General features: G+C 38.6%; 1 protein-coding gene across 4 annotated transcripts in view; it reads left to right on the top strand.

The window, feature by feature from the left end:
* ENAH (ENAH actin regulator) overlaps window positions 1-14,717 on the top strand; it is a 94,235-nt gene extending 79,518 nt beyond the window's left edge. For 2 of the 4 annotated variants that reach the window (XM_034060479.1, XM_034060476.1), the window contains 9 exons: window positions 826-1,133; window positions 1,400-1,536; window positions 1,952-2,006; window positions 2,294-2,342; window positions 3,388-3,454; window positions 5,896-5,958; window positions 10,038-10,116; window positions 10,827-10,884; window positions 11,712-14,717. In XM_034060479.1, coding sequence (XP_033916370.1) covers window positions 826-1,133; window positions 1,400-1,536; window positions 1,952-2,006; window positions 2,294-2,342; window positions 3,388-3,454; window positions 5,896-5,958; window positions 10,038-10,116; window positions 10,827-10,884; window positions 11,712-11,749 — 854 coding nt within the window. In that variant the 3' untranslated portion in view covers window positions 11,750-14,717. The remainder of the gene's footprint in view (window positions 1-825; window positions 1,134-1,399; window positions 1,537-1,951; window positions 2,007-2,293; window positions 2,343-3,387; window positions 3,455-5,895; window positions 5,959-10,037; window positions 10,117-10,826; window positions 10,885-11,711) is intronic. The other 2 variants (XM_034060480.1, XM_034060477.1) reach the window with 2 other exon arrangements.
* The last annotated feature ends 1,482 nt before the right edge of the window (window positions 14,718-16,199 follow it).

Raw genomic sequence — 16,199 nt, 5'->3', positions numbered from 1 at the left:
TATTTCTGCCTGTAGACATGGCTTAAGGTAGTTGCTCAGCATTTTTAGTAGCTTATGGCAGTTTGGGCAAGGCAGGGGGAGGATGTGTGGGGCTGCTTTCTTAGTCACAATTTCTTAAACTGTTCCTATAATAATAACACAGGGATCATCAGAATAGTGTTTCTTCAAAACACATTTTGTATCACATATCAATGCAAATTTAAAGTCTCAAAGGAATCAGAGATAAATAATAGAAGAGCGTGTTCCCATCAGCTTAAAACATGTCAGTCTTCTAACTCACTAATTAGCATTTCTATTAAATTATTAAACTTGATTCCTGGAATGTTCTTTATAGGAAAGATTTTTATAGAGCTTAGAACATGTTGGAACTCAGACTGTTCCGGGGTTCAGATGTTTGGGTGGAGTGTTAAATGCCTGTTAGTAGAATCAGAAGTCACTCTGTGTTAGCACCATTTGAACACACAGATTGTTCCTACGCAGTACGATGCTCGTGCCTTACTTGACTCTTTATAAAAAGCTTTGCCTGTTTCCCAGTGTAAGATTCTTCTTGGTTGCAGCACAGAACCTGACTGGAGGGGTTTTGTATGTAAATGTCTCTGAAGCTGTCTGTTCTCTCATAGCATAACTCTGTCATATTTTCAATGTGTTTAATAAGAATACTTCTCTCCTGCTGAAACTTGCAGTGTTTCCTTGCCTATAAAAAGGACCCTTACCAGTATACATACAGTCTCATACACTGAGCAAAAGAACCAGTCTTTCAATGGAAATAAGACCGTTCTTTTCTAAGTCCTTAATACAGTCTACGTGTTTTCTCTTTGATACTAGGTGTTGTCCAAGGACCACCTGCACCTCCTCCCCCACCACCCCTGCCCCCTGGCCCAGCTCAGTCTTCAGTAGCAGCCCCACCTCCTCCTGGCCCACCACCACCACCTCCACTTCCACCTTCGGGGCCTCCACCACCGCCGCCACCACCTCCTCCACTTCCTAGCCAAGCTCCTTCTGTTCCCCTTCCACCTCCTGCTCCCCCTCTTCCTGCCTCTGGATTTTCAGTGGGATTCGTGTCTGAAGAAAATCGCCCTTTAACTGGACTAGCAGCTGCACTCGCTGGAGCCAAACTTAGGAAAGTCTCACGGGTAAGTACAACTCTTGTTTCTTTCTCCAGTTCTTGTCTCTAAGTCCTGTCTTCCTGAGCTGTTTGTAAGTTTTGTTCAAGATGAATAACAGTATTAACACTTTTGGGGCAGGCTTGCTTCGTTATTAAAAAAGTATTACAGGATGTACTACCAGCCCATCACATCCTTTATGCAGTTGTTTCTTTCTTGTATGTGAACTTCGCTTCTTTCATTAATTCAGCTATCCTTTTATTTGCACATCTGCTGTTATTTTGTGTATTATGAAGGGTGAAGACTCCTCCAGTTCAAGTGGAGGAGGAGGAGGCTCTGCTTCATCTAAAACAGATAGTGGCCGTGGAAATGGACCACTTCCCTTGGGAGGCAGTGGATTGATGGAAGAAATGAGTGCCCTGCTGGCCAGGAGGTAAGGAGCTGTTTCTGCTGTGCTCCAGCTGCTTAGTCATTCCAAGAGGTAGGATTTTGGGTGCCTCTTTGCAGTTGGCTAAAGATCAAACGAACATTGGCTTGCTCGTGTGGTTGCTTTGTGAAGTTGATAATGTTTTATGAATAGCCATTTTTACTTGAGTGTAATCGAATACTTCTGTGTAAGTCTTTGTTTAGCAGATGGAGAGGGGATACAGACTTGCACAGTCACTTTGGCAGGAGCGCTTTGCCTTTGAAAGTATTTTGAAAGCACTTTTTCTAAACACTGATTTTCAGTTACCCTAGCTATCGAGCTGTATATGTCTTTAATTACACTGTGTCTTTAATTACACTAAACAACATTCTTCCATCTTAAAGCCAAGATGATCTCGGTAACTTTTTGTCTCTGCTTATAGGAGAAGAATTGCTGAAAAGGGATCAACAGAACCAGAGCAGAAAGAAGATAAAACTGTGAGTTGAGAAATTCTACCTACTTCACATTATTCAGTACTAGATTATGAGAGAGATGCTGGTGGTGTACATGAGTTTATTTATACTTTATCATACATCTTTTTACATAAGCACTATCTTGTGAAGTGCCTAGTGCTTGCACATTTTCTACATAAAACTGAACAGAACCATTTAAATCTAAAAAGTTAAATATTTAAACAGTTGAGATTAATCTGTTTAATCCAAAGTGGGTTTTTTTTCTCTCTTCCTCCCCTCTCTGTTCTCCCTTTAACCTCCCTTTTAATCAGGAAGAATCAGAGTCTTCAACTTCTAAGGTTTCTTCAACAAGCACACCTGGTAAGTACCACAGGTTTGTCGACTGTGTGATTCTATAATGTTAAAACCTAATGACAAATCTCAGTCAGCTCGGCTGAATTTTTGACCCTGCCTCCTCTCCTATGATTGCAGCCTGGTATTTTGCTTTAGAACAGGTCCTGGTTCAGAAGTATTTCATAAGATGATGGATAAAAAGAACATCCACTGCAACACTGCACTCGGTATAGGGTCCTCCTGTGTTGAAGCTATGGGTCTGCTGCACACAAAGCAGTTGGTAGTGAATGTGAAAGCAAGTTGTTTCAGTCATTGCAGGACACAAGTTGGGACAGTAGCTTGTGTCCTTCAGGGCAGACACACAAGACTATCAGAGTCAGACAGAAAAAGTTGTCTCTTCAGCTTCTTAAGTAAAAGATTCCCTCACATGCAGGTGCCCTTTCTAAATGAATGTAAGTGCATGGGATAGAAATTCTTTTATCATGATTCCTCTGCTGAGGTATGCTTGTGGCAGAGTTTGGAAGTGTGTAGGCAACACTTCTGCTGCAGTCAGTAGGGAAAGCTTGTATCTCTCCAATTCTATAGTTGGTCAGGCTGTGTTGTCAGCATGCCTATGTGTTCATACTGTAAACACTTGTGTTACAAGGACTCAGGTGACACTCAAAGCTTTCTTTTTCTGGCCTTTAATAGTACCGTCCCCAGTGTTTGAAGTTGACTATTTGCTTATAGTTCCAGAATTCCATGTTTCACAACTGAAACAGTCGGATGCATAAAGCACAGGCAGACATGCTCCCAGTTGGATTAAGAATTAAATAGCATTTATAATGTCTAGAACAAAAGCAAGACTTCAGGATGCCATCACAACATAAATGGTAGCATGACTAAAAAGAATATAAATACAACAGGTGATAGCTTAATATGAAAGAACTAATGCAGTGTGGTAACAAAACCCAAAACCAAAACAGGACCCCACAAAATCTGATTTAAGATGCCAGGTACTTGAAGTTTCTTCACATAAATTGCACCGCAAATAGAAAAGGACCATTTTTAACCTTGTCACTGTGTTTTCCAGAACTAACAAGAAAGCCTTGGGAAAGGACAAATACAGTGAATGGAAGCAAGTCGCCTGTTATCTCCAGGTACTCCCTTTTGTGCCAGCTGTCTTTTCCTTATGCTTGCTGTTGTTGCTCATGCTGCTAAAGCTACTTGACTAAAATAGTAAAAATTGCCTTAATAGTACGAAAAGCAAAATGTATGGGGTTAAAATTACTTCTGTGAAACTGCTTTTGTCAGTTCTAATTAGGAATAAAGAGTTGCTTTTGGAGAATTCTAGTAAGCAAAATATTTGACAGTAAAGTCCAAAGTAAAACCCAGAAACATTTTTTAACAATTGCTGGTGTATATCTTCAATTAAGGTGTGTGTTTGCCTACAGCAATGTTTAATTCTTTCTATGTCTTTAATTTTTAAAGTCTGTAATTCACCAAAAGTCACCAAATTCAGTGCTGTGATTTGTATGTTCAGTAGTGTATCTCCTTTTTTTTTCCGTGCTGGTCATAGAACGGTTATCAAGATATTTAAGCCATCTTGGTAAGATTTGATCCTGTGACAATTTTCAGTAGCTGTCTCATACCAATCCAAAGGAGTCCATCCTAAAGAAGGGTGGAAATATTGTACATCCCTCAGTGCATTAACCAGTCTTTGGTAATTTGTCAGCTGGAACTTTGGTAGGCACTGGGTATTTTGGTAGGCATTTCAGTAATGCAGGAGTGGAATGGCTGCCTTAGCTTTTTCTAAATTGTTTTTTGAGGTGTATTTGATTGCCATTTACATTAAGAAGGTTTGTGGTCCATTTTAGAGTTCATATACAGTCTGTGTACAGAGGTTAAAGGATTCTGATTTCTGATAACCTGACAAAATTACCTGATGCTCTTGAGAAATCAAGAAAGCACGCTAAAATCGAGAATGCTGTGTTTGAAGTTACTTGAATTCTCCCTAAAAGTCAGGCCTGCTGGAAACAGATACACAAGATTTGGTGACTACAGAAGAAAAATTAATTGTTCTCTTAAGTGGCATTACTTGTGATTGAGGTTACCATCCAGGTTGTCAGTTCTGTAACACACTAAACACTCTCAGCCTATACCAGTATCCTTGTCTGTCTTTCAGTTTAAATCAAGGAGTTTAAAATGTCTCCAGCCTTGATTCTGGTTGCGTGTTTTGCAGGTGACATTGGTAGTGATGTACATCCTGCTATATTGTCAGTGTAACAAAATATTGCTTTACTTTTAGGCCTAACTTCCCCCTATATTCTTCCCCACACCCCCACTAGATCTAACTCCTTTAACCAAGGTCTCTTTTTTCTTAAGGAGATCAAGGTCTTGATACATGGCATTGAGGGGGTACTTGTTGCAGAAATAATTTGTGTAAGGAATTCTAAAGAGCATTTTAGATTTCACAGTGTTTAAGACAGTTGCTGACCTGGCCCTTTGGCTATAGATACCCTATGGATAAAAAGTGAAGTAACGAAAGTGAAGGGATTCATAAGTAGGGCAGCTCTCCATAGCAGACTATTCTGGGGGAGTTTTGGGTGCCCAAAAGTCTTTATTCTACCTGTCCCTACAGCTGGAGCCTTCTTACAACTCTTTTATGCATCCCATTTCATTGATCTTGTTTCAGCTGGTGAAATTCAGAGGTCACTATGGTCCATTTAAATATGTTTTCTGACCTAGAAGAGAACAGGAGTACAGAGGAGTTTGGAGACTTCTCTTGATGTATTGAGATGATCTCTCCATTAAACTTTTATCTTCAGTCATCCAATGGAAGATACTGATAGAATTCAGCTTGAGGAGAGCCTCACTGGGTGTATACTCTAAAAGTACTTCCAAAATAAGAATTCCATGTTTATTGAATATCAGTATTATTTTCCAGTGCTGTCACAACATACAGGAAGGTCCCATAGCATGTATTCTACGACTGCTGGTACAGTTTTCTAGTTAGTGTTGGTAGTTTGCCAGGATGAGGAATGTTTCATAGAGGGAGGAAGAAAATGTATTAGTGGAAGTTTCTCTTGAATATCCTTGCATTTTAGTTAATTTTCCACAGTTACCATGTTTATCTCGGCAAGCAGCTTGTTTAAGTGGCTTTGTTTCAGTGAGTTAATCAAAGGGTGCAGCTGTTTGAAACACTAATAATACCTTCTTCCCCAGAAGGGGATATCTTTCGCCTGGTAAGGCTCAAAAACTTACTTCTGACCTCTACAGAGTGAGTCATTTACAGGGATTAAACAAAGCATACCTCAGAAACTGGTGAATAAGCAAACTTTTCAGAGCTTCCAAACAGGTAGACAATGAAGGAGTTGTTATTCAGAATGAATGTTCTGAGTATTTATAAGTTAGTGTCATGTTTAAAATCAGGCCTTTTTCTTGGAGCAGACTTTGAAAAGACTTAAGCGATGTGCTCTTAGTATTTCCTGAAACATTCTTGGAACACAACTGGTGAAACTCCATGGCATTTAAGGTGCTAGAACTGAACCAAATTAAGACCTATTATAGCTTGTTAAGGTAGTGTTTCTCCCCTTCATAGACGGGAATCTCCGTGGAAAAATCTGCTTGCTTCTGAAAACAGGTTCTATGATTCATTAAACAGGTATCATCCTGTTGGGATTTGGGACTTTGTAATAACTATTTTGACCAGTTCAGGGTTGGACTTTTTCTACATGGATTGGTAATCACCACATGCACCACCAGGTTCCTCATCACGTTTTGTTTGTCCAGTTGAGCCCATTTTTGGACTGGTTAAAAGCAGATTATGTCAAAGGCAAATTGAGATGGATTAGGAACTAGCTGTGAATTTATAGTAGCTACTGGTTTTCTGGCAGTTGCCACCTGCAAAAAATGCATAATCCTGTTCAATATTCCAGGATTCAGTGAACCATTCACAGGAATAGCAAATATATTTCCAGGTGGGTTTTCACATCTGCTTTTCACAAATTAAGTAAAGATAAACATGGGGGAAAAAAACCCAAAATAATTGAAAAGGGAAATCAAGTGTTTCTGCTGGGAATATATCCACAAGTTAGGATTAACATTGTGTGTATTTTAAGCTGTGGATCTCTATCTCACTGTCTGTAGTGGCAGTCTTAAAAGCCTTCAGGTTTTAAGAGCTTTCCACAGGTAAATGTGTTGGAGCTCCTCAGAATTACTGAGTCAAATTCCAGCTTTGTTTTCCATGAAGGCACTCATTGTGGTGACTACTTAATCTTTTGTATGAAAAGTTCCCCTTTAGCTACTTATCTTGGGTGGTGTATTCTGCATGTTGGCATGAATAAAAATCTTATCTTGCATGCTTGATATAAGGTGTTTTCTGGACTGTGGAGGTTGCCTTACTGTCCTGTTAGGCAATGCTATGAAAAACCACAAGGGAGAGCTCTTTAGCCATCTTAGCATCAAATGGTTGGGGTGTTTTACTCACTAAATTTCAATAGTTAATGTTTTCCATATCAGCAAATGCATTCACCATTGATCTTTCTTCTGAGCAAATTGAAGAAGGAAAAATAGGATAATTCTTGGGGGATGACAGCTACATTTGCCTGAGATTAGAAATTATCTAGTTTACAAATGATGGCCTTTCATATTTGAATGAAGAATGTCTTGCATTTTGGAAAGCAAAAATGGAATGCATTCTTAAGACTGAATCATAGAGTTTATGAAGAGACTTTCCAGTTGAGATTTTTAACAGGTAGCAGGAATATGTAGTGTATGATTGGTAGAGCTGTCTTTTTATTCTAAAGACGTGAAGCGAAAGAAACATTTGAGGTGTTTTTAAGCACTCTGTCTGTGGAGACCTTTTCTTTAAAGTCATCTCATTAAAATATTAAAGTCATAAGTAATTTTATTACAATACTGAAGTATATTCTTGTTTGGGTTCTTCCCATTAAGGCAAGTAGTAGGTGCCTGTTTTCAGTTGCCAGGGGTTGCATTTGGGAGTTCACTGATTCTTTTTTTTGGTCTTGTTGGGTAAATGCTGTAATATCATCATGTACAGGAATGAAACGATAGTCAATGCAAATGATCAGGAACTATATACGGAGAAGTGGAAGAACTCATGCCATTCTGCTTGGAGTCAGTGTTCAGTTTGAGGGGTAAACTGCAAGTAACACTTTTAATATGAGACACATGATGCAGCAGCAATTGCCAAAGACCTCATCTCGATGAATGTTTTTGAGCAAGGAATTCTTTCATAATGAACTAAGCTCTGATGATATCTAAAGAGTTTTGTAAAAGATCCTAAACTGTGGTTTGTCTTCATAGCATTAGCACACACTGTAGAGTTTCTGGTGGTTGTGAGGTGTATTCTATTTTCTGATTTCTTCCACTGTCCAAGTTACTGAACCTTTCACCTTCTGTCTTCCTCAGTAGATCACGTATTTCACTTTGGTGTGTTTCAAGCAATAATAATGTTAGTGATTTCTCTCTTGGAGCTTACATCTAAACAGTTGTAGCAATTGAGTATTTTGACCCCAGGTGAAGAACTGAGCTGGTAGAACAGCACAGGATGTTCCTGTACCTCTCTGCTTTGATGCAAAGCTCAGCAGCAAAGGGATAGTTAATACAATCCCTTTTGCTGACTGTTTTGTGTGGTTAACTACAGTTTTTTTCTAAGTGGGTGCCACTAGGCTTGACATAACTGACTCAAGAGCACAAAAATAATCGTGAAGCATTAAAAAGGTCGTCGAGAGGTTTCTACCACCTACACTGGAGTTACTGCCTTTTGAAAAGATGAACGGGCTCGGGTGTACCAGTTTAAAATGTCCTGTCACCAGGATTACTTGGTAGCTATGAAGGATTTAATGAATCTTTTGAATGTGACAGGCTCTTCAGTGACACAGGCATATGTTGTTATAGGTTAGGGGGAGGCAAAATAGGCAACTCTTGTGTCCCATGTTGTTTCTTAGCATTTTTCACACTGGGAACCTATAAAATGTAAAAGTACCTGATGGAAAGCACAAAATTGAGCAGGTTCTTTAGTAGCAAAATGACATTTTGGTGTGGATGCCCTTTTCTGTTGGGAGTTGCATTTGGAGTCCTAAAAGTCATCCAGACAATCCAGTATGAGGCTCATTTACCTGGTACTGAACAAAGTGTAATAGGACAATTTCTCCATGGATGAGCTGCTGTATTGTAAGAGAAGATGCATGAAAGTTGCAAGTAGTGATTTTGTAAAAAGAAGCCTCTCTATATATATAGGTTCACTATCCTTTTTTTTCTGAGAGCACAGTTTGTTAGCTAAATTAAAATACATAAATGGAAATATTAAAGCAATGGGTATGCTGCTTGTGTCCCTAATACACTCTGCTTTATTCTGAAAGAAGATTGTTTCATACTGTATATTTGAGCAAAGATAAAGCACAGAACTGTGCTTTTCCTGCTGATTTGTCTTTTTTTGTTCCTGGCCACCTTCCATTGTAATTATTTAGGTTATACTTTCAGGTAACAAATCCAGAAAATACACTAATGAATTCCTCCTATGTAAGAATTTTGAAGTGAGACACTTGAGTTTAGGCCAGGCTTTTTGTTCAGTGATGTCACATACGAGGACAAGAAAATAGGACCTAGTTTAGCCTACGAATACATTTCCCTTCCTTAACATTATCATAGTGTGATAATTCTAAACACTGGGGAAACCTCCTGGCGTGAGCAGTCAGCAATTTTTATCAACAGCTTCTTTTTTATTTAACATTTTACAGGGCAGTGGAGAGAGAATGCTAACCAAGATATAAAAAGCAGTTAAGAATAGCAGAGCATTCCTCCCTTTGTCCCACTCCATCCATCCATCCACCTGTCCACCCACCCACTCCTGCTTTGGAGAACCATTTCTACTGTTAGCATCTAGATTCTGTCTCTGCTAATAGCTATAGGTATGCAAGGCCCTGTGGAAGTGTAGTAAGTACATGAGTCTGAGTTACGCCGTGTATAAAGAGAGGGGTTCAGAAAAGAGAAGTGAGAAGACAGGAAATCTGCTTCTTCTGTAATGTGTGTTAAAAATACAAGTTGATCTTGCTAAGCACATTTTTGATGTCTTAAGAGAGTTTTATGTAAGCAAACACTGAATGTGACTTCTCAAGTATTATCTTATAAAACAAGCTTGCTGTTACAGTATTTGCCTTCAGTAGCTTTAGAAAGCAAGTGATGGAATAGTTTAGGTTGGAAGAGAGTTAGATAAGGTTGCTCAGCCCTGTTTTGTCAAATGTTGAAAATCTGCCAGGATGATTCCACAGCATTCATACAGTTCCAGCACCAACATGTAGTCATTAGTGGGAGTGTTTCTTTGAGAGGGCCTCTTTTGAAATGAGTAAGCAGCTGAAAAGGGAGAAGGGAAAGTATTTGACATTTGAAGGCATTCAGCTTTTCATGCCCATTATGAAAAAAATCAGAAACCACTGTCAGTGAAATCTGTCTGCCACTTGAAAAGTTCTTGTTTTGAACTAATAACTCTTATGGTATTAGTTCCAGTGTGTGGAAAATATTCTTGGTTGTTGCTTTCTATTCTGTGTGGTATTTTGGGTCTGCTTGATTTTCCCACCTTCCCACTCCCAACATGAATTTTTTATTCTGATTCTTTACTATGGTTTTGGTGAACACATGTTAGCAAGTTTGATGAGGAAGTCCTATGTATCCTGTAATAAAGAGTGATAAGTAATTCAAGGTTGTGTTTTTGTACTGCAGACCAAAATCTACACCAGCGGGGCAACCCAGTGCCAATGGAGTACAGACAGAAGGTCTAGATTATGACAGATTGAAGCAGGTATGTATATAATGTTTTGAATAGAGAACTTGGGTATAAGAACTTGTAGCTGTCTAATACCACTTTTTAACTGTTTTGCTAACTAGTTCCAGTCTTAAATAATGATTTAGTAATTATTAGTCATTATTTGTCCCCAGACATGTTTCAGTATTGTTAGGAGCTGTAACTGTAGGATGGTGACTTACACAGCCCCATCACCTTCTCACAGATGCTGATTCCTGCTTTTACAATGTCACGCACAAATGTGCTGATATCATGCTGTTGATACTATAGCTAGAACGAGGAAACTGATTTGCCTGGAAAATCTTTCCTTGTCCTCTTTCTACCTAAACAACCAAGCAAACTAGCAAACAACAAGCCCTCAGGAGCAGTTCTAGCTTTTATTTTAAAGGGATGTGCCAATTATTATTTTTCCTACTTTTATTAGCACTTACATTAGTGCAAAAGTCTAACCTCAGTATATATAAGTTGTAGAGGAATCAATTTATAGGACTTCTCCAGAAAGTTTTTTTTTCGCTGTACCAGCAGTAAGAGTGTTTTAGGGATGCTTTAGGTTTTGGGGATTAACTTGGAAGCTAAAGGGTGGATAATGCATTTCAGAAGGATTAATGGTTGGAATAATTTCATATTCGTCTGTGCTGAAAATGACAGGTGGCAAAACTAGGCTGTTTGTGTTGAAAAACTGATCTATTTATGTTCTGACACCATAGGACATTCTAGATGAAATGAGGAAGGAGTTAACGAAATTAAAGGAAGAACTCATTGATGGTAGGTATCCATCTGTTTGCTGCTGGTGTTCAGTCTTAGAGTAATTAACTACAGGTATACAATAACATCAGTGTAATGTGTTTCTAGCCTGAGAATAATGTACTGGTAAAAGTAGCTGTGTGCTTCTTCTGGTGGCATACTTTGTGCCAGCCCAGTTCTGACTGACTTTGTTTTGTATTTTCTCTCCTGCATGTTGAGTCTGAATAGAACGTTGATACCAGTTTCTTTTAAAAGCAGTTGGAGGGGTGCTATATTTCGAGTGATTTGCAGTTATCTTTAGTATCATGTAGTGGTAGGTGGGTTAGTTTTAAATAAACCAGAGCTTCTGAGGTGCGTATTTCAAAACTGGTGATACTCAGACTAGGATTGTGCTTCCAGCTTCCAGTTTTCTTTGGCCTGTAACATAAGAGTCAAAGAATTCTCACTATTTTCATTTTTAATTTAACAGAACGTATTTTCGTAAGTAGTCCTCTGTAGTTGAGAGATATCATTGAGAAAGTATGACCTTAGAAGGTCCACCAATGAAGAAGGAAATAAAACTCTGTGTGTGACTTACTGCCTTGGTGAGCATTTTTGGTTCCTTTGTGGAAAGTCCTAAAAGTATTGAAGAGAAAAAGAAAAAGGGATATTAAACTGATACCACTGCTGGTAAAATACCAGATGTCTGAAGCCACATGAAGCTATCTTACATATAGGTTATTCACATTGTAAGACTTTTGGAGAGGGGTGAGCTTTCTTTAAGAGGTCAGTTGTGTACCCTGGCTTTCTGCTTTAATTTCGAATATTTGATGTGTTAACTTCTCTCTCTTGTCTCTCTCTCTCTTTAGCTATCAGGCAGGAACTCAGCAAGTCGAATACTGCATAGAAAGACTAGTACTAAGCCGATGTGACTCTTTAACTTGGTATAAAACTGACTACGTTTTGTGAACTGTTAGAAGAAAACGGAGACAGACAGACACTTGGAAGGAGGGAGAAAACAACCTATTCTGAAAGCTTCAGACACATCACTCGGGTGATATGCTATTCCCCTCCTAGTTTGCAGCTTTTTTCTGACCTTTACAGCAGGGTGGAAAAGACTCTTAACGTTACTGTAATGATTATGCAGAAATTCCTACACCTATCAGACAAGATCACAGTGCTTTGAAGTCTACTCATGTCAAGATAAAGTTGCACATGTTTCAGAATTTGTTGTTAAGACAAAAACAAAAACAGGGAAAAGCATGGGAAGGCTTTTCAGAGAGGTTTTCTTTGTTAATGAAGGAGTTAGCAAGTTATACTGTTGTGTTTCAAATGTATCTCAGGTTTGTCTTCCTATCATATCTGATACTTCCATGCATAATTTACAAGATCAGATGTGTAGAAGTTCAGTTCACGAAACATGGAACAATTAGAAATGCGTGCTTTTAAAGGGCAATACTTGTAAGTGAATGACCTAGACAGTGATGACGTATCAAGATTTGGGAATTTTATGATAGGAAGCCTCTCTAGTTAGCCTTCATGCAGTTTTATAGGAAAATGAAAAAAAGCAAATACAGTCCAGAGTTTAAAGATGTAGATGCCTTCCTACATTGTTACGATGCTTTACCAAATCTAAGACTTCGACATAATGCGAATCAGCAGTCAAATGTAAATCATTAGTATGTTGTAGATTTACGGTAGATTTTGGGGCTTTTTTTAGATTTATGCATGTGGACATTTTTGTAATGTAACACAACACAGCCAGCTTTTTAATTAAAAGAAAAATTGCATGTCACAGAGTAGCCTTTTCATTTGTAAGGCTTAATTTATGCCCAGAAAGATGTGGGATGAGGGAGGGGGAAGGTGACACATTTTTATTACTTTCTACACTTTTTCTTCATCTTACATGCATGTGTAATAATGAGGGAAAACACTACTTTTATCAGTAACCATGTTAATGGAACCAGGTACTTAATCCTTTTGTATCTTTTTCAGTTTTCTATTTGAAATTCAGTAATACTTCCATAATGGTTCTTAAACTCCCATGTGAACCGAACTCATTTCTCGGTGAGAGAACAAATGTGTAAGCATCTGACTTTACTGAGGATGCCCCTGTGTAAGTGCGTTGTCCTTTACCTTTTTACCATGACCCTCTGCTTCACTCTTTTCTGAGAATCCTCGTTTGGGTGTTTAATGGAACAGGGCAGCAGTTAGTTACCTTAGAATGACAGAGCATCACGTCACAGCAAATGTCCCCTTCTCCTCCTCATTTATCTGCCACCCTCCTTCCAAAAAATCCAAAACCAACAAAAGACCCCACAGCTCCACACAACCCAGCCTCTGAAACAAATAGCAACTGTATGCTGTTGGTTTCAGTCAGCAATTTGAGAATCGCTATTAGGGGAGATGGTATCTTCTGGTTTCACAGGGTTTTCAGACTTTATGCTGGTAAACTTTAATTTTTTAATTTCTTTAATGTGATACAATTCAGTGGAATAGAAATTCCATGAATTGGATCTGTAGTGCTTCAGACAAAGAACATGGATCAAAATCTTCCCTTTTTCCTTTGCACTGTCAGTTTTCCTGAGCCGTTAACAGTGCCACGTTTGCTTTGGGGTCTGTGCTGGTCCAAAAGAGAAGTTTATTTACAACTTTTGGAGAATAATGTTTCAGCTTAAAAGTTATATGCAGCTCCATTCATAAGACCAATGCTTTCAGTGACATACTGTCTTAAGTGCTGAACACCAAAGCAAAACAGCACTTAGAGCTTTGGAAAGGCTTTGATGAGAAATTTTTCTACAATTCAAACATTTCCTGTTTCTGAAGGTTCAAATTCTAAGAGAAGACTCCAGTGGAAATAGACAAAAACATTTTCCTGCATGCATTTATTGAAGGCATTAGAAACCAACTCTGTAGTAAGCTTGTCAAGTACTGTTTTTCTCAAAACAAGAGGAGGCATTTTCATCTTTGTTGATGTAAGTTTTTGTTTTATGCGGACTTTTTGTGCATTGAGGATGTTTACCGTTGTCAGAAATCATGTTTGATTTGTTTCTAGGAGAGTTCAGGAGTAGCATAGTGGAATAGTGTGAATGGGTATAAAGTGGTCCAAAACTAAAGGCTGAACTACTAGATTGTGCAAGGAACTGGCTTATGCACTAAACGTTTTGTGCCTTGGTCTACAATTAACATGATTTCTGTTTAAAAGAAAAAGGAACAGATAATGTCTTTCGTGCTGCTTCTACATACACACTTTCTGTAATCCCAAACGCCGAATTGGTTCTTTCCAGGAAATTGGATTGAATTAAAGATTACTGTAGACATTTCCTGTCCTACTGACAGTTGCACCGTTTCCAGAGATTTCAGTATTGAAAATGAACTGCAGAAGCTGAGGTTATTTTGCTTGCTGCTGAGTTCTTTAAAAACCATATTGTGGTGGTTCTGTGCTTTTGTACACTGGATGTCTTAAGCTGAGGGCAGTTTAAGGGATCCTTTCTAATGCCAGGAAGGCGTTGCTTTCCTCAACACTGTGATCTGACCTGTGATAAACCTGCACTATAGACAAGTGGCTACCAAGTCAACTGCAAACCAACTGAATGTAAAACTCTTAGTGCTGGTGCTGAAATCTCTTCCGATAGTCATAATGATTTCCAGTTCATTGTTTTCGAAAGTTAACGAGCACCAAGTGTCAATCAAAGACTGAAGATGATCACTAATGAATGTTGACTTTTCATACACTTAGGTTTACCTTCTTTTTAGTTTCTCAGTTCATTCTCTGCTATTTTTATCATATTGTGTCATTTTAAATTTCTTACATGCTAACGTTTTGTTTGAGCGAATGAAATAAAATTGCAATATATACATGTTGCCACCATTTATTTCTGGAGCTCCGTAGAAGACTCTCTAAGGTTTACTGCTTGAATCCCTGAAATCTTTGCTGAATCTTCTGATGCAAAACCAGAAAGGAGGAGTGAGATCAAGGAGTAAGGAATGATCGCAGTCATTAAAGTGAAGACTTACCTTACAACGGATGTAATTGCAGGGACTGTGTAACATTTATGAACGGTAACTGCTATACGCACATTAAAATCAATTTTAAACGTATGACGTGATTTATATTCTCACACCATATACATTTTGGTCTCTGTCCGCAGAGAATTTGGGAGGGAGAGGAAAAGGCTGGGGGGAAAACCAGTTGCAGTTAATCCAACTTTTGCTGCTTTTACGTTCATGACATTTTCAGTATTGGTAATAAAGAAAAACTACCATGAAAGATTAATATAGCTCTCTGTGCACTGAGGACTTGCTTAATTTGTCTTACAGCAGAGTATTGAGAGTACCTGATTTAGCATCGTGAAAGCTGCACTTCCCTGCTGTATCAGTGACAAGAGATGCACCTGCTTTTTAAAGTGGAGAATTACAAAAGCAGGACAGTGATCTGCAGTTGAGCAAACTGGTGATTATCAGCACTTAACATGAGGCTCAGTTCCAGTGCTAAGTATTACTTGCCAGAGTGTCTCTTACAACTAATCATGCAAAGCTTGCAAAATCAAGAGAATATTCCCTCTGTTTTCCATAGGTGAACAAGATCGGGCTGATGGGAAGCAAGGAGAAAGTTTCCCAAACTGGCTTTTTACCTGAGACTAATAGTTCTTGGGGAATTAAATTCTGGCTGTGTAGGCTGTCACTGGGAGGTGTTGATAGCAGGTGAAAAGGGAAGGAGTTGGTGGTTTCAGTGGAACTGGGGCCAGTGCAAAGTACTTGAAGAATGGACTGAAGTTCACTGAAATCACTTGTCTCTGGGGGCCATTTAAGGGTATGAAAGCACTGAAGATTATTTGATGTTCAGTTACATGCTATCTAGGAAAGTCTTAATGGAGAGAGAAGTATTAACTGTCAGAATACATAAATACATGTATTTTGACATATGTAATTTATGTAAAGATACTCGAAAGAAGTATCTTTAAGTCAGCCCATATGAAGGTCTGACAGGTGTTACATGCATATTTAATTCCTTGGAGGTAGTCACTAAAGACAGTTGAAATTGTTATATCAGGAAATGTAATCAAGTTGATTTAGTTTTATATTCTTAAAACAAATGTGAAATAGAATTTAGCCTAATTGTCCAAGGTGTGGAAGAAGAGGTGTACTTCTGCATGTTGGGAAAGCTCAGCAAAACCGTAAAGTCACAGCACTAGTGTCTGCATGTTGCCTGGTAATCGGCAGCTCTGTTCGTCATGGAGCTGTTTGTCACAATGATGCTGAAAGGCAAGAAGCTTTGTAAAATTACTTCCATTTTATAAATGGATCCCTGTTGAGCTCTCAAATAATTTGTATAAATGCATTTTCTAATGTTTATT

The sequence above is a fragment of the Melopsittacus undulatus genome, chromosome 3, assembly GCF_012275295.1.
Source record: "Melopsittacus undulatus isolate bMelUnd1 chromosome 3, bMelUnd1.mat.Z, whole genome shotgun sequence".
NCBI lineage: Eukaryota > Metazoa > Chordata > Aves > Psittaciformes > Psittaculidae > Melopsittacus > Melopsittacus undulatus.
The sequence above is the reverse complement of the archived record's forward strand: the minus strand, read 5'-3'. Positions and strand labels throughout refer to the sequence as shown.